Source organism: Acromyrmex echinatior, chromosome 1 (assembly GCF_024713525.1).
Source record: "Acromyrmex echinatior isolate Ae372 chromosome 1, ASM2471352v2, whole genome shotgun sequence".
Lineage (NCBI taxonomy): Eukaryota > Metazoa > Arthropoda > Insecta > Hymenoptera > Formicidae > Acromyrmex > Acromyrmex echinatior.
This window is the reverse complement of record NC_141852.1, coordinates 16,289,694-16,308,733: the sequence shown is the minus strand read 5'-3', so window position 1 is coordinate 16,308,733 and position 19,040 is coordinate 16,289,694. Positions and strand designations below refer to the sequence as shown.

General features: G+C 29.0%; 1 protein-coding gene and 1 long non-coding RNA gene across 3 annotated transcripts in view; one reads left to right on the top strand and one right to left on the bottom strand.

Annotated features, from left to right (window-relative positions):
• The window catches only part of LOC105154771 (atrial natriuretic peptide receptor 1), a 111,955-nt gene that overhangs the window by 3,958 nt on the left and 88,957 nt on the right, over positions 1-19,040 (bottom strand). For both annotated transcript variants that reach the window (XM_087407471.1, XM_087407463.1), the window contains exons 18-21: positions 15,694-15,886; positions 13,255-13,429; positions 11,910-12,008; positions 879-970 (exon numbers count right to left, since the gene is read on the bottom strand). In XM_087407471.1, the coding sequence (XP_087263597.1) occupies positions 879-970; positions 11,910-12,008; positions 13,255-13,429; positions 15,694-15,886 (559 nt within the window). The remainder of the gene's footprint in view (positions 1-878; positions 971-11,909; positions 12,009-13,254; positions 13,430-15,693; positions 15,887-19,040) is intronic.
• Positions 4,614-19,040, top strand: part of LOC147911005 (uncharacterized) — a 44,638-nt gene continuing 30,211 nt past the window's right edge. The window contains exons 1-2 of the long non-coding RNA XR_015545555.1: positions 4,614-8,009; positions 8,934-8,977. This is a non-coding gene — a long non-coding RNA (uncharacterized LOC147911005). The remainder of the gene's footprint in view (positions 8,010-8,933; positions 8,978-19,040) is intronic.

Genomic DNA, 19,040 nt, shown 5'->3' with positions numbered 1-19,040 from the left:
CTCATTCATTAACACCATTCTAATAAAAATTATAACAAGGTACGAAAAACTCATATTCTATAAACTTGTATTTTAAATATATTTATCTTTATTACAGCAGGAGGTAGCCAACCTTCACGGCACACAAAGATATTTTCACGACACACAAAGATATTTTCAATAGCAGCTCTAAAAAAATACGCTGTTAGAAAAAAATTTTGAAAACAAAAAAATAGCACAATAAAATAACACTATAAACTTAAACAAAACTATAAAAAAAAAATTATAAAACAAAACAGAACATAATATAAGAAAACAATTTTGTTAAATAAAAGAAGTCTTTTTGCTTTTAAAAGAAGAAATTAAGTATTATGTTTTTTATGAGTATTAAGTTTTTTTCTTAATTTTGCAGCAGAATGACACGCCAAAAATCTCGAAAGAGCTCCATAATAGCACACCAGATAAAAAGATTGGCCACTCCTGGTATAATATAAAAATAAATTAGAGATATTTTAAATAAATATAAGCGTCATAAACAACTCTGAGTTATTGCAATGGAATGTTTTACTTCGTGAGTGTAAATAAAATCCTTCGTTAAATTGAATATGAAGATTAACGTGCAAAAAACTGTACAAGGATGCACGAGAATAAAAAGATTTGCATTACCGTCGCAATCTGCAAAACGAGATCGCAACTGAACTCGCGCAATGATCATTCTCTTCGCTAACATTTGCCACATAAAAAAGCACCTGACAGTTTCACACAATATAAACTTATATGGATTCTTAGTCCTTTTGCTCTCGAGGAAAAAAGCAACAACTGAGTTCGCAAGATAAAAAGCAAAACAAACAGAAACGTATTTTAAAATTGAGGAAAAATCGCATTTATCAAGAACTTACCTTCAATATAACTTCTCCTCTGCAGACAAGTTCGAATGTGCCAAATGTGTCTAGGATTTCCTTCGTCTTCGGGCTGACATGAATCTTCAAAGCTGTTGCAGAAAAAGGAAAACGACTTGTTTTACGCGCGTCCTGTAATCCTCTCATAGCGCTAATTCGGAATGATTAAAATATATTACGTAATTAAGTTATATCACGTAAAGACCAATTAAAGAATAATACCGAACCATATAATTGCTTCGCTTATAAACATTACCTTTCTCGTACATTAAGCCTTTACATAATTATCACGACAAATTTTAATGTCTTTGAATGACATTTATCGGATTGATTCTATAAGTGTATAAAAAGTATACATAAAATAACATCTCGAGTGATTACCTTTTAAAATTAGTTATTTCAAATCTAATACATACACGTATTATTTTTTGGAATAAAAATTTTTTTTAAGGTATTTATTGATTTATTCTATAAATTTATTCCTCTAAAGATAATGTATATCAGATTTTAGTATTATTTTAATTTCATAAAATTAATTTCAGCTAAAGAGAATATATTGTACCTTTTTCTATAAACCGCTTTAAATATTGAAATGTGACATTTAACAACTAGCGAACATGAGAAACAAAAATTAAAAAAAATGGTTGGACTGAAATTTACGCAGAAGAGCTTTTTCAAGTAATTCTGCTTCACATGAATAAGCTCGCTTTGAACCGGTCGCTTGTGATGATAGTGCACTTTAAAGACTAAATGTAGTTTTAACACACACATTGTGTGTGTGTGTGTGTGTGTGTGTGTGTATCGCGGCGCAAAATGATGTATTCGATGTATTGAACTTTATGTACTTTTGTTATCTGCACGATTGTTCTTTTATTATCTTCTATCTTTTAAATTACAACTAAATTACAGGACATTAAAAAGCATAATGATATTTTAATGCTAGAATCTGGCAACCAGATATTCTCTTTTGTTTCGTTTTTTTTCAAAACGTTAAGAAAAATCGATGATCTTCGAGTAATAAAAAGTTAAGAACTTTTTCTGAGAAGAAAAGTTTTAGAAAAAAAACATGGATGTAAGATTTCTTTTTAACTTTTGATTTGCTTCTATTTTTGTTGTCTGTTTAAACGTAAATTGAACTATAGCACGCAGTATGTGGGGCAAAATACATATTTATTTTATCAGAAGCAACGTTAATTCAAATTCCAAACGGCAAAAACATTGCAATTTTGCGATACGTAATAATGATCCATTCGGTAGATAGAAATATTTCTTATCTCATTACACAAGGTAATCGAGAGAAGCGCAATAAATTACTCTCTGAAAAACTGCATTAATAATTATGCAACGACACTGAGTTGTTATCGTATGATTTCCATGAATTTCGCGATCTGACGTGACCTTTACAGAAATGACTCGATTTATTTTGATGCTTCGACGAGCAGCGTCAAGGCAACGCATAAGGAGAACTAGAGAATTTAAACCTTTTTGACATATAAACTTCGTATCTTGACTTCCAATTAACTTCTTCCTGTCACTAAGAGGATATGCACGTTTGACATGGATTCAATGAAATTCGCAAGAAGCAAATTCTTTTCGGTGAACCGTTTGCAACCTTTTTTGTCAAACGAGATGAATTGGAGACCTTGATAACTCGACTCTGTCGATTTTCTGTCCTTTCATCAGAGGACTTATATAAAGCACATAGTAGTTCATAAATTATTTAAAAAGTATAAAGCTAAATCTATTGTATTTATATAAACACAATTTATTTTAATAATTGTATAATTTAAAAATAAAGTATAATACTTTTAAAGAATATTTTCTATAAACTTTTATATGAACTATGTAATAAATGTGCTGAAAAGTTATTTAATTTGATTGTCCATGCAAGTTGCTCAATGATAAACTAATTCTTCATTTATTCTCAGAAGCGTAAAATGAACGACTTGCTACAATTTTTCAAATATGTGCTTCAGTTCTAACAGAAAAAGAAGACATATAAGAAACAGGATTAAATAATTTTAAACGTTTGAGAAAATTATGTTGAAATACTATTGAAAGGTGTAATGAAGTACAAATCAATTTACAGCATTGAAAATTCGCGTAATTTAAACTAAATGCGAATAAATCGGCGCTATCACATCTTCTCGAACCGGTAGTACAGGAAAACTTTTAATGGGATTTAAGCCGATAATAAAGTTACTGCGCACTGATCAGAACTTCCGTCGTCGACTAGATGTACAAGTTCGATTACAGCACGGCCGACGGCCAGAACGAGCGATCGCAAATATGCTAATCCGATATACGCAATTTTCGTATGATCTGTCCTATTTCTCGAAGAACTTGATTGCGTTTCCTACAAGAAAAGAGACTACAATGAAACTGCTTGAGAATAAATAGCGAGCTAATCCTCCATTTTAAATCAGTTACATAATATCGGAGATGATTAATTACGTTACATAATATATTAATTATTTCATATAATAAATATTCTCTGTTAATGAGACATTAATTAACTATGCGTATGCAGCGACATTCAATAAAGATATATTGCTCTTGAATAGCATATGTTGCCATATAATCGATCAAATTAACGTCCAATAAAATGTGATTAAGTTTGAAGCTGCACAAAATGCTTGAAGCGAATTCGAAATTTTTAGGAATCTAAATAATATTTCATTCGGAGAAGTTCATTTTTATTAGAGAAGTTAGTAAAAATGCCCTTTGTCAAACAAATTTTTTTTCCTTTATTAAATAACTTTTTATTAACACTTTTTAATTTTTAAAATATTTTTTATGTAAACAGAAATAAATCTTATTGTTTAAATAAAAATTTGATTTAATCATTCTTTTCAAATAGAGTAATTGACCAATTATTAAAACTTTTATTATGAAAAAGAATTGAATAATTTATGTGTAACAATCAAAATTTGTTGGATATTAGTAATATATACTTATATTTATGCATATTACTCGTAATTGAATTATGATATATATATATATATATATATATATATATATATATATATATATTCGTGGGATTAAGATTAAAAAAAAACAATAAATGGAATTAATCACCATTTTAAGCGACATTATTCATAAAGAACAAAAAATAAACAAAAATAAAAAATAAAATATATAATAATCCATTTAATAAAATCAATTTAAAATAAAGAGAAGAGAGATTAGACGTGTTTGTATTTTATAATACGTTGAATATTTCAAAGAATTTAATTGACGTTGAATAATTTAACTGGCCCTCTATTCCCAGCACGCTGTGTTTGTTTTCTGCGGCATCAGCGTGGCGCTACGTAAACAATGTTGCCGCGCTATCACTGTATATTTGCACGCCGAGACTCCGATTGATAAGACGCGTGCCGCCGAATAAGTAGTAAGTATGCATTACTTTTTAAGATGCGATCATAATAAATGTCTACTGAAAGATACGATCCTTCTTTATAATTATCGCTTATTCGTACAAACGATTAACTCTTTTGAGATTGAAAACTCGTATGTATATTGTGGCAACAATTATCTATCGATGCAAATGTCTCACGCGTTTAAAAATCTTGCGAATTGAAACAATAGGGAAAATTACAAATTATTATTTCATTGCAATATTATTTCATCGTGACATAAGTTTTGTTCTGTTTTACATTGCTGCACTCTGAACCGCTGTAATAAGTTGAAGTGAAACAAATATTTATTACATTTATTACACTGTGTGTACTAATTCAGAAAATGCAGCAATAAAAAATAAACATATAGTTTGACGATTTCTTGAAATCGAAAGAGCGATATGATACGCGAATTGTTGAATAGAATAATTCAAAAGTAGATATATCGATCGCTTCGTTAATAATTAACTTGAAATACGAGAAACAGAACATTCGGTGTTATTTTATTATGCGTTAAATGGTTAGATCATGCCTATTAAATATTTTGCTCGTAAGCTAAACGCTTCTACCCAGGATTTTAGTCAGCGGAGGGGGGGAGCTAAATTTATATTTCCACATAAATCTAATTAAAATACTTATTAAAGTTAGCCTTCAAGGATCTTCAGCGAACTTTCTTATGAATAATGTGAGTCACGAGTTAGGCAAGCGTTACAAATTTGTAAAAATGATATTTACAATTCAATTTTCTTTCAGATTTGTTGTAATTTGGTTTTCAGTATTCAGCCTATTATTTGCATGACACATAAATTAATGAAAGTAGAAATAAATTAATGAAATCAGAAACAAAGTTGGAAAATTATGTTTTATATATTATTTGTTTCTTTATGCCAGAATTTAATGAGAGCACTCGCCTCATGTATACGCTTTTAAGATGCAGATATTAGAAGGAATAAGGAATTAAGAATAAGCAACGATTTCAATCTATCAAAAACTTAATTTATTAAATATTATTTGTAAACTATGTTTAAAGTAAACGAACTACATCAGTAAAAACTTTCTACTGTCTACTATGAAAAAAATATTAGAAATCCAAAATATTTATATTTTGTATTAAAAAATGAACTCTTTTAAACCCTTGCATTTTTGTCGTATATCCCATAGGAGTAGAATATATTTTTACTCGTAAGAGAAGAGAGGGTATGTATGACTCATAAAAAATTTTCAAATAATGCATATAAATAAGACGTAAAATGACTCAATAACTTATAAAATGTGTTTATAAAGTTTAATCAAGGAATAAAAATTCCAAACAGGTGGAATATACAAGACAACAAACTAAACAAAGAATACGAAAACAAAACACTTGTATTTTGCTATACAACATGCTTTATTATTCCACTACACGTATATATCACGAAATAACCACTAAGTCTTTTACACGCCCTACAGTAACCATTTTAGATTATAATTTATTATAGTGTTACTTATTACAGTGACAAATCAATTCTACTCACAATAATTTCATAATACTAACAGTAAGAAACTGAAATCATAACATAATACTAATATAACATAAAGGCCTGTAACAGAGTAGTTGTGAGAAAATTACTCTTTCTATTTTTTCTGACTTCTGCGGCGTAAATCCCAGCGGCATATTTGCCAGAGTTATCCTATACGGTTTTTGATAGATTGAAATCGTTATTCTCCTTATTCCTAATTCCTTATTTCTTTTATTGTGTCTGCATCCTTATCTCTTTATCATCTCTCATCGAGTGAGATAAAGAGAAAATAAAAAAAATAGGCACTCGAGCTAGCCAATCTAGACAGAGGTTAGTGTCTATTCTTTTTTATTTCTTTATCTCACTTAACAAGACAATAGAGAGATAGAAACATTTAGCTCACAAGCAATGTTGTCTGCGTTATATTTTGTAGTAGCAAATTAATATATGCCGTTTGGCTTCGGATAATTCGGATCAACGTACAATGTGCTGTTGTGTTTGTCAAACTCGAGTCAGTAAGCAACGGCGCTCTGTGCGTCGTAATATTATTTCCGGGTAATAAGCTGACATTGTCATTTTGATGTGACATTAGAGACGTCATTTTAGTATGAAAATCTTACATGCCATTTTGATGTTAAAACAACACCACATAATCAACTTGCTTTTTCGAAAAAGGTTCTACGTAACAAATTGACATTACTTTTCTATAAAAATACTAAGAAAATGTGTAATATAATAATGCGTAACGTATATTATAATATTTTCGTACATTTTTAAGTGTGATATTTTTCAAAACTACGACTCCTAGGTTACTTTTCGAAACACGGTCTCAACAAGTAGTAGAAAAAAAAATCGATCGAGCCTTTCCTCACACACAACAATTTTCAGCGTGCGATTAATTAATTACCGCGATTAAAATCTCATAAATGTATCGAAGTGATGACTATTTATCAAAGCGCATATTCAATTATCCGAAATGAAATTTGAAACGATAAGAAATCCGAATCATAAATCATGTTCACGAGACAATGATTACTTCACCGATTTCAAATGTAATTATTAGGTAATTATCGAGGGCGTAAGAATGACTCTGACTTAATTCTAATATTGGAAAGCCGTAATATATACAGTGAGTGTAAAAAGTATTCGTACAGAGAAAATATTTTTTAAAAAATATTTTCTTTATTTTTAAAATAAATATTGTCCAGCAAGAAAGTCATTAAATTGATGTCAAATCGATATCGATACAATGATTCCAACATCAATTCGACGTCGATTCGATGTTTAATTGACATTCATTTCTTTGCTGGATAATTAATAATTTATTCACAAAGAATAAACTGTATGTTTTTTAAAATTATATATACCGAAAAGATGTGTATTAGTTATAGAAAATGTATCATCTGAAAAATAAACAAAAATAAAAAATTCTATTGTTTGGATGCTCAAAAAGTATTTGTACAGTCGAGAAATTTAGCTTCTAAAATCAGGAATACATGTGAAGCTCGTTTGTTTATGTTAAAACAGAATATGTTCATTGTATAAAATTGTTAATTAATGTTTAATTGTCAATTAATTAATATTGTTTACAAATAAGATTTTTTTTATAAAAAAATTTTCTTATACAAATACTTTCTGCTCTCACTGTATATCGATCGTTCATATAATATATTACATATTAAATATTACATGTATTTAGCAAAAAATTGAAAGATGAGAAGCTCAAGTTTATCCCGAACATGATTTATTATTCAAGCATTGAACACGCGCGCCAAGTAGCGTTCCAAAACTTGACTCTGTCAACTCCAAATATCTTTCATCTTTATTCAACATTCAGTGACCAATAAGGATAAAATGATACTTAAGTTGACAGAGTTGAATTTTGGAACGCGCGCGCTGAAATATAGAACAGCTAATACTTGCCGCGTTAAGTTGGCTGCGATCGCGATCTTTATTTATGACGCCATATTGCGAAGCGTCACGAGTGGCGAGCGGATCATAGTTTCGTGCCTTTGCGTGCGTGCCTTCTTCGCGTTATTCTTTCGTCTCAATAAAATATCTGTCACATGTCCGACTAACGTCGAGAGTGCCAGACAGAGTGTCGCGCGATCGTCGTATTCTGAAAATCAGTTCGCGCATATTTAACCAGGTTTCCGAGAGTAAATACGTATTGAATGTCGTAACGGAACGACACAGAGAAAAAAAGAAGACTTGGGAAATATCGCAACCGAGGAGTGAGTAATTTGTTACTTGTATATAAATATTTCGATATTATTTGTACAGAAATAATCTGTTATTAATTAAATAAGAGAAATCCTCAATTTGGTCAAAGTGGATCTTAGTATGTAAATATTTCTGTGTAAATTTATATATATATTTTAATTCTGCAAACCATGTGCCGAAATCCTTTTCGGTCTTGAAACGCAATTATGTGGTCTGTTTTCTGTTCCTGCACTAGACTTACTAGAACTCTCTTCCTCGCTTTCGACAAACATCAAACATATACCTATTTCACTTTAAGTTCTAAGTGTACATTAGTTCACTGAAAACAGACTTAAAAGCAAAATCAGAATAGTAATATTACTTATTAAATTGACAAGCAATTTAATTATTTTTGATGCTAATAAGCATCTTCATAAAAATATTAATAATCTGTTGTCTGAGAAACTTAAGTTTGCGAATAATTTATTGCAAAAATATTCTTATAAAAAAAATTGGTGCTTATTAGCAATTATTTAATTACTTGTTAATGACGCAGTTTGCAGAATAAAATATGTACATAAATTCACACAGAAAATTTTAAGCACTAACACTGCTCTGGCTGAATATAGGATTTCTCTTTAATTAGATTTATTCTCATCCATTTATATTTGTATTATAATTGTTAATCGATTATTAATTAAATATTTAAATCATTCATGCCTAAGTAATTTGTGTAAGAAATAAATGAAATTTTTATATTACGAAATTTTATGAAAGTCAATATTTCGAAAAACATTTTTTTTTTTAGAAATTAAATATTTTTTAGAAATTATTTTTAATTTTATTAAATATCTCTTAAGAGTGATGAATAATTCAATTGGCGCAAGAATTATTTCTTGAAGTATTATTTAGTTATTTTTGGCGATTCTATAATTTAAATTATTTATATTTTGCAGATCAATATAGAGTTATAATTCCGCTGCGCATCACCATCGGATCGGTGAGTGTCAAATTATTATTATATTTTATGATGAGAAAATAGATCTGTAAATATTATAGATAATATAATATCTTGCTCATATGTAAATCCATTGTCTAGAAAGGGATAAACTCTGATAAATTAGTGTTTATTTGATATTAATGTCTATTTGATATTTCACTCTAAAATATTGCATATAACTGTGTTGAATTATTATATTTGCGAAGATATTCATGAATCTCATAAAATAGAGTTATTATTGTACTAATATGCATTATTATTATATATAGTTTGATTATTTATTGGTACGTTTTGATATCTAGTTATGCAATAAAATATTAATCGCAAAATGTACAAAATTAATAGGAAATTTAATTTTGCTTTTATAAAAACGAAAACGTAATGGGAGACATTTCTCTGTTACGGATACTGTATTTGATAAAAAGCGATAAACGGAGTGATAAAATAAATAATTTGTTTCCGGATTAATAAAACTATATACTGTAATCGCTTGTATTTTTTACAAGTAATTCAAAAGAGATTTTTAGAAGACTTAATTGAAAACACCATGAGAATATTGCATTTTAATTTCAGTATCAAGTATATGAAATTTAATAATCTTTTATTACAAAAATCTTCATATAAATTATTTTAAAGTTAATTAATTATATTTCTCAATGTTGTATCTATTAGAATATTTGATATATTTTAAAAATGTTTTTAATATATCATATGAAGAATAAAATTTTGATCGCTTATTGACGATATAGTAAAAAATGAGATATTGAAATAAAAATTTGTAAGAACATATGTCGAGAACATAAAAAATATTTATATTAACAGAAATATACTATCGCTCGGATCGTGCATTACTCTTTTCGGATCTTATATTATTTCTTGTCAACATCATTAACAATTTCTACATTCTTCTAACTCTACATAATAAAAATGTCGATGTTATTTTGGAATAAAAACTATACATTTTGTAAGTAATTAATGATAATAATTTATTGACGGATTAAAGAGTCTTAAGGATATTTCTCAATTATAAATAATTTTTTTCAATTATAAATAATTTTATAAATACTTTCTTTTATAATTAATCATTTATGTTGAATTTATTTTGAAAGAAAAGCTACGAATTTTGAAAATCTCTCTTTATGTACGCAAAATCACATATCGCATATTTATCATATATTTAAAATCACATGTTTATAAGTATATACGATAAGCAATATTACATACAATATGTTTCGCGATAATGTATTGCTTTAATTATGTAAAGCTTTATATAAATATTGTGTTGGACTTTCCGCTTCTCAGCAAAATAATGTCAGCAAAATAATGTCAAATTAAGATAAAATCATTTAATCATTTACATCTTAAAATGTGAAACTTTTCATTTGATTTGCTCAGCATTTTACCTGACACGCTTTTAAGGCAAAATTTAAATAACGATTACAAATATGAATCGTAAAGATTTCTCAAAATAATTTTCTACAAAAACTTTCTGTGATATTTACAGTTTTATATGTCAATTCTTGTACATAGAAAATGCCATAGAAACGATTTTATGATCTTACTTTTAAATTTTAATTTAGACTGGATTTACGCATAAAAATAAATGATTTATATCCAAGATAGTTAGCCATTACAATTTAAAAAAATTTAATATTAAATCTGAATAATTAAAAAGTTTATTGAAATTGGAATTGAAAGTAAGATCAAAATAAATTACAAATTAAATATTATTGAGAATTACTTTTCTAAACTGAAATTAATCTTTAAAAAGCTCTTTATTTTTCCTTTAGAGTAAAGGTAACAATAAGAAGAATGAAGAGATTATGACTGAAGTATTATTTAATGGCTTTTCAAAATCGCATAGTCTTCAAAAGGTCTTTTGTCTTCATTCTTTTGTACCTGTGAAATTGCTTGTAGCCTCTCGATATTTCGATTACGAGAACATTGATCGATCGATTGAAATTAAAATCTAAATTTCACTTGTACTTGTAATTCAACAGTCCGTACAATAATACAATTCACGAAAGGTCGTTAAAAAAACAGAACTTCGCTCTCGAATGCGTATTCAATAATCGGGGTGTCAAAAAAATAAGAGACGAAAAGAAAATTTGTGAAATCTTTCAGACAATGATAATCTATCACCCGGAAACTTTAATGTGCGTGATATAATTCTCGCGACGCACAAAACGAGTTAGGAAGAAACTCGATAAACAGCCGTGTGGCGCCTTGCGGTGCGTCCTTGCCTCGCACGAGCGACGTCGGTACTAAAGTCCTTGTGAGGGAAAAACCACCCACGCAACATTAAGCGATACACCACATACTTGTGCGTATCTTGTAAGCGTGTCAGTAAACTAGATCCAGTGCACAATCAATTTCAAATCAAATTTCGTTGCGTGTTATTCTGTCAAGCCGCGATCGAGATCCTTGTTAACCGTGGAAAAAAGCCCTTGAAAATGCTGGAGAGAGAGAGGGGGTACGATCGATAATTATAAAGGAGATATAGAAAGCAAATTTGATTTTCACATCAAGTCCTGTTAGATCTATGAAGTATTAAAACTCGAAATTATAATTACAAGAGTAATTAAAAATCGATTCTAGCGTCGTGTGTGTAGTTGCGTGATATTTGATTAGACTAATAATTCTTGAATACGTGAAATACATTATTAATGATTGTAGGAAAAGTTAATACGTGATTAAAGCCAATTAACAGTTATGATTGCACACCATGGTTTAAAACGAGCTAACCATGGTTTCTATGGTAACACTCGAGGGCCAATTTTCTCTTAAACGGCGACCTTGTTCTCGTCACCACACCTTTACTTTTCCCCTTTAATTGTCGTTCGTGTCTATAACTTTCTACCTCCTCATTTTCCCCATTACATCCCCAACGTAAAATGTTTCCTTCTCTGAGAATGACTGAGCTGTTAATTACCTTCACCGTTACTCTCCATCCTGGATGCTGTGTTGACCGTATCGCCGAACAGACAGTATCTAGGCATTTTAAGACCTACTACACCAGCCACGCATGGTCCTGCAAGGAAACACATGTATGGCACTATATATTTTATGTTATTTTTATCACTGACGTTATTTTTATACCGTTTTTTTTTTCCCGAAAAAAGATAATGGAAACGATGTAATAGTTATAAAAATATCTGAAACAATATTTGTTTTTCGGACGTTTTTAAAAAAAGTATTGTATAATTTTTATACTTTTTATTTTTTTTTTCAAGAAGATTCTTTCTTATAAAAAATATCTTTTAAGTATCATTTTATTCGTTAGAATAATATCATAAAAATATTTTTGCTTTTTTCTTTAACGTCGTTTTTCATTTGTTGATACCGAAGAGCCAATTTTCCATTCTTTATTAAAAAAATTTGATAAGCGCTTACTTTCACGAATACGTTATAATTCTTTTCAGATAAGATAGAAACGACGGTTGTCTCTGAGTCTATTTAAAACCAATTAACTTTACTAATTGTGACTAACCACTCGATATATATATATATTAAGTTGTTTCTTCTCGCGGGACTAATCTAAGTTCTTGAAGGATGTTGCTTCAGTTACGTATGACATTTGGTATCATCGAGACAAATTTTAGCGAAAGGTAGAAATAGGACGAATTAGTATCTGGAAAATAAAGATTCTCGTCACGTAATAGTTTAAGGACCATCGTGTCATGAATTTAAAACTTAATGGAAAGAAAATGATAATTTCAGTTGAGAAATACAATCATTCATACTTTCAATAGCACACGGCTGCTAATATTTTCCAACAATACCATTTCTAGATCAGGTCCGCTTATATTAAATATCATTTCAATGAACGGATATTCTGTGAAAGTAAATTTGAGGAAAAATTTCCACTAGGAATTATTTTGAAATATTGTACCGTATTTTTTATTCAATTTATGTTATTCGTAATACCAATTTATATCTTGCATATTCGACCTTTGCTACATGCAATCGATTCGTAACACGAAAGGAAATTTATAACATCATTCTTCAACATGTTGAATATGCTATTCTCTTTAATCAAACATCGAAAAGTTTACAAAATATGATATAAAAAGTTTTCTCCTTAGCGAAAAACAAATTGTATATGTAATAATAAGTTGCAATAATAAGATGATGCACAATCTATGTATTTTGAAACTTGAAATTAGAAATTCTGAGATTGCAGTACGAGTCTGGCACGAAGCCTATAGAAACACGTTAAAACTAATTTTGTTTCGCTTTACTCGTGGAAAAAGGTATAGGATAAAGTGTTGACTTACCAGAATGCATGCCGATACGAAGTTTTAATTGCTCGGTTGGTCTATGGCGAATACTGAATGTCATTACCGTATCCCTGAGGGCTAAACTCATCCTCGCAATTTCTCTAGCGTGATTCATTCCGTTTCTCACTGGTAATCCTGATACGACCATGTAAGCATCTCCTATTGTTTCCACCTGAAAAAATCAAATGAAACTTGATGTTAAATGTATGTGCTATTGATAAAAATTACAAAAATAATATAAAAACATGTTTATGTAAAAAATTCAAATTTTACTGTTTATGAAAAAATTTTTCCTTTATATTACACATTATAGTTTTATTTATGTATTCAAATTTATTACTATTCACTTAAAAAGCAAAAGAACATTTTTACATTAGACCTTTATAACGAATATATTTTCATGTTAAATTTATTTATTTCTATTCACCTTTTATATCATTTTCTGTTCGGATTAAATAGATTAAGTGCGAGAAAAAGAAGGTGTCAGAAAAAGAAAAGTCTACAGAAATGGCACCATTATATTTAACGGAGGACACTACGATTTTAAAAAGTTCGTAATACTGGAGTGAAATAAACGGATTAAAAGTAAAATGTATTTAATGTAGAAATATCACGGAACAGAAAACATGAGAGAAAGTACTGCAAATGTAATGAACGAAAACCATTTTAACAATTAAGGCTCTGATAAATATAAATTCAATAATATTTTTAATTTTTTAAATTAAAAGAGCTAAAAGCATGATGATAACACAATTTTAAATTACATATACTTAACCTACATAATCATATGTTTTGACTTTGAATATGGTCCTTATTAATGAATATACCTAAGCTATTTCGTTATTCATAATTTTTTTGTTAGCTTTAAGATTCGCAGTCCGCCTCGTACGTATAATGCGTCAATCTTCTGAACATAAAGCCATTTTATTTCTTGAAATGTCGATTTTAAAAGTTCTCATAATTACTGTCGACATATACTATAATTATAAAAAAGGACATTTGCAAATATTAGCGACAAATTATTAATGAACTTGTATCGATATGAATTAATCGTAAGCGATGTGATATTAATAATATAAAATTAAATATAGATTATGATTAATTTATTTAAAGTTTATTTTTCAATAAACTCTGATAATATACAATCATTGTCTAAATAAATCGCGATAACGATTAAATGAAACATGCAAAAGAGTATAAATAGTAAATAGATGATTATATTTAATTTTAATATTCAATATTCTAAAAAGCGAATAAGGGAAAAGATAAGAACATTCGAAAGGAAAAGGGAAAGTTTAATCTGTAATTAAAGTAAAGTAATGGAGTTCGCGAAACTGTTGCGAGGGGATATATATATATACACACTTGTACATAATGAGAGTAAAATCATGTGACTATATCGTGCTGCACCGAAGAGTGCCTTCTAGACTGTAAAATATAAAGACTTTTGAAAACTAAAATGCTGGCGTTTTTTCGATTAAAAATTCCGCGCGGTTTCATATTCACACTAATACATTTTATTCTTATTATATTAATTAAATAATCTTGTGAAAGTGTCCTCTTTTGCTCGGCAAGATATTGTATTATCACGACTGTATATCTTACGCAATTCGTATCACTATACATCCACCATTTCATATGTATGTTTTACTTAAAATTATAATTGTAAATTCGTGTATTATACGTGATTCTTATTCTGTCTTTATATCTTCCATATTTATATAAGCACGTTTCTTGCACGTGAATATTATAATAATTTCAACTCCACACGCGCGCGATAGTGGTGTTATTTTCAAGAAAATTCGCTCTTCTAAGAAATCAAGGGCGATTTGTTCTCCGGAATTGCGGTGTTTCTCTCACCCTCTCCTTTCTCTTCGTCTCTTTCTTGTTCTTAACTGGTTGAGTATCTCGCGATAAGCTCCAAATAACGGGCACGTGGAAGTTTTTGTAAATATAGAATCAAGAAATCTTGATTCCATGAGAAATACAACATGTCAGCTAAGCAATATGATATTCTGGATGATCGTTTAACTGAAGGCAGAACTGTTGGGAAAATGCAGGAGGAGGGGAAAGAGACAGAGAGAGTGATGTAGACGAAGTTTCTTAATAGAAGAAGTCAGGTTCTCACAAACGGAAAAACTTGTCGAAACGATGTACGCTTTATTCGTTCAGCTTCGATAAAATTGCGCCGGAAGAACTTGGATATTGCTGATGTGACGCCATCGAACGCGGATTGCGAGTTTATCGCCATTTTATGAAGCAGCATTACTCTCTGTCTCTCTGTTTCTCTCTCTCTCTCTCTCTCTCTCTCTCTCTCTCTCTCTCTCTCTCTCTTCCCTCTTTTCTCTCGGTTAAAATATTCACCCTTTCGACCAAAGCTTTAAATCATCTTTATTTTATGTTCCCGGGATACGTTTAAAACAGATCGATATTTACCTTGTAAACGTCGAAGTTCTCGATAATGGAATCGAAACACGTGTAGAGGTCGTTCAGCAGATCGACCACCTGCAGAGGCGTGCTCTCGGCAGACAAACTCGTGAAGCCTACGATGTCGCTGAAGTAAATTGTCACTTGATCATATGTCTCGGCGATCACGCTTTGCCCGAGGATCAACTGCGACGCCACTGATCTGCTCGCAGAAATAAACAAATATGTGCCTTTTATAGACGACGGTAAGAAGCGGAAAGCGGAAAAGAAGTTTAAGGAATACTAATTTCTGTAGAGAAGGCTAAGCCATTTAGGCTTAGCGAACCTACGAGCTCAATGTGTAGCGGATGTATTTATATATTGTGTAACTATATATTCACTTGTCATATATATGTATATTTATATTTATATATGTATATACATATGTACATATATGTTTTAGCACAATGAACTTTTTTTAAGGAAAAATAAAAAGCAAATTATTATTTGAGTTAAAAATAAACAGAAGAAGAAGAAGCTTATTTCATTTAAATAGAGCAAGAAGGCTTATAACTTATTTTTTATTTATATTCCTTAAAAAAGAATAAATGATTTTAAAAGAGATATAATATAAGTAAGATTTCTATACGAAGAGAATTTTTTTAATTTACCCTAAACACCTATGATAGTTGTGGTACAAGGCTATATTTTAAAGATTTTTACCGTGCACTTTAGTAAAATTAATCAAATTTATTTTATATTTTATAGTTATAGTTTTATTACTGAATGAGAGAAATTTATATAAAATTTAAATTTAAACTTAAGAAAAAATTCTCTTCTTCTACAGAAAATTTTATTTGGGAATTCTTGACTTTTACAATTTCTTCAAATTTATACAAATTTTTAATTTAAAAAAGTATGAAGGAAATTTATTTTTCTCGAAAATTTTTTTTGCGTAGATTTATTTTAACTTTTTATTAAGTTCGATAAATTTTAAAATTAAATTTCTAGAAATTAATTAAGAGAAAACTATGTGTATAAGTAATGTGGTGTTTTATTAGTCTCTTTTAAAATATGTTTGAAACTCTAAAAAAAAATATTTATATATGCCTTTTACAAAAATTAAAAATCAGTGCGCGGAGATATTACGTAATATCGGAGATATAACGTTTATACATACATACATAATTTGATGAAAAATATTATATTTAAAAGAACTCATTTTGCTAAAATTAAAAAAACTCTGCGGGGATAAAAAGTATTGCTTTTGGAATGAATAATAAGGTATTGTTATTGCACACGGAAACTTTGTCATCCCGCAAAGATCTGTGTTTCGAATACGAATTTCGTATCACTGTGTCATGTATCGTGATATGATATCGATTAAACGGCTGCGATAGTGCACTAATTACATCACTCGATAAGCTAATTACAGCGCTCGATAAAAGAATTCTCACTTATGAGGGACGAGCGGTGATAAAGTTTTCGAAGCTTTCAACAAATTTTCCTTGTACTTCGCTTCCTTTTATCTTCGTAAAGTTTATTAAGGTTCATCTATTTACTCGCTAAAAGTTACGTGAGTTATGTGAAAAGTTATATGTTAACCGAGCACATTGTAATGAAATAGTTTCGTTTAAATGAGCATTTTATATATATAAAGAACATGTATAGATACAATTCTTTTATTTTTATCGAAACCTCAGTCAAGTGAAATGATGTTGATATTGTCTTAATATCGCCGTTTTTAATTGATTCTATCAAGTATGTTATATTTCCAAGCAAATAGGAAACCCTGTTTTATCACACCATAAAACATATAACTTTGTTTTATCACATCGTAATGAAAACGTAACAATTACATTAATGTACGACAAATTTTAACAAATTATTTTGAGACTTATTACATTTTACATTGTTCCAATCGTCATACGCAATATTGAATTAAAAAGATTCAGTTTCTGTTAGATAATAATCATATTGCATATCTACGGATTAGACTTTAATGGCGCTTTAATCATCTCATTCCATTTATCTACTTATCATCTTATAGCTGTACGCATTGATAATTTTCACTCTTTTAGATCAATTTCAATTTTAAAGTTGACCAACTTTCGATATTCTTTCAATCGCGGCCTGTCGCGTGAACAAGTCGTTCGATTCGACTGTAATTTTCTATTTCCACGTTACACCATTCAATTTCACGCTGTCTGTAACACGAAAGAATTCTTCCAACCGTTAATTTACGTCATGACGCATTGTCGCACCTTGATGTAAAAGGCATTTGATATCTCGATCATTATTAGGCATTTGAATTAATTAACGTTTAATGTTCACATGTTCGGTAAGAATTCTTGCTTACATTCATTAATGTATAATTTATACCCAATTAAATTAGTATAATTCTAACAATATAGCCTGATAATAATTTAGGTAATAATTCAGATAGAAAAAAGTGATGATACAAAAATTCAGCGAAAAATTAATTAGAGCTAAAAACTAAAGTTAATTATAGCAGCGAGGCAAACTCAAATTTTATGCATGCAACTTATAATAATTATTAGAATTAATAAAAATATTCTTTTAAATAAAGAGTATTATAAAATTAATAAAATAATATTAAAACAAATTTTTTTTTAATGTAAATATACTTTGAAAATACAATGTAATATATAAAAATATATATGTAAATATATATGTATAGAGAAGACCGGGGATTGTTGGTATAAAAGGCAAATTGGCTTTGCGTTCCATTTACGTATTTATGACGAAAAAAACAATGGAAAAGTTACTGAAAATATTTCTTTTATAACATAGATACTTTTTTTTAAGTTTCATTTAAATCAAACAATTACAATAAAAAAATAGAAAAATCTATTGTAACTCAAGAGGAGGCAAGTAAATTTCATAATTTCGTATTAAGGGGGTAGCCAGAATAAAATTTTCAAAAAATCGAAAATTTTTTTACATTTTTCGAAAATTTGATGTCTTAAAAATGTACTTCTAAATTTTCATGAAATTGAAATATTTCTCGAACTATGTGACTTTTAGCGAACGGGCGCATAGTGCTGAAATATGCATCTTTAAAGCGTTTTTCTCAAAACAACTTTCTTTCAATTGGCGGCGTCTATAACTCGAACAATTTTCGACCAGTCTCAGCTTTGAACAGTATTCACAAAATGAATAGTTTCAGTTAAGCATAGGAATTTTTTTTTAATTGTTGGTTTTTGAAGGGCGAGATGTTTAAAATATTTAAAATATAGTATATAGTAAAATTTAAAAAATTTTTGTTGACCGCTACCTTTTTGTAAAAAAAAATTATTTAAAAAAATTGCTTAACTGAAACTACACTCATACTAAATCACTCATTCGAAATTTTT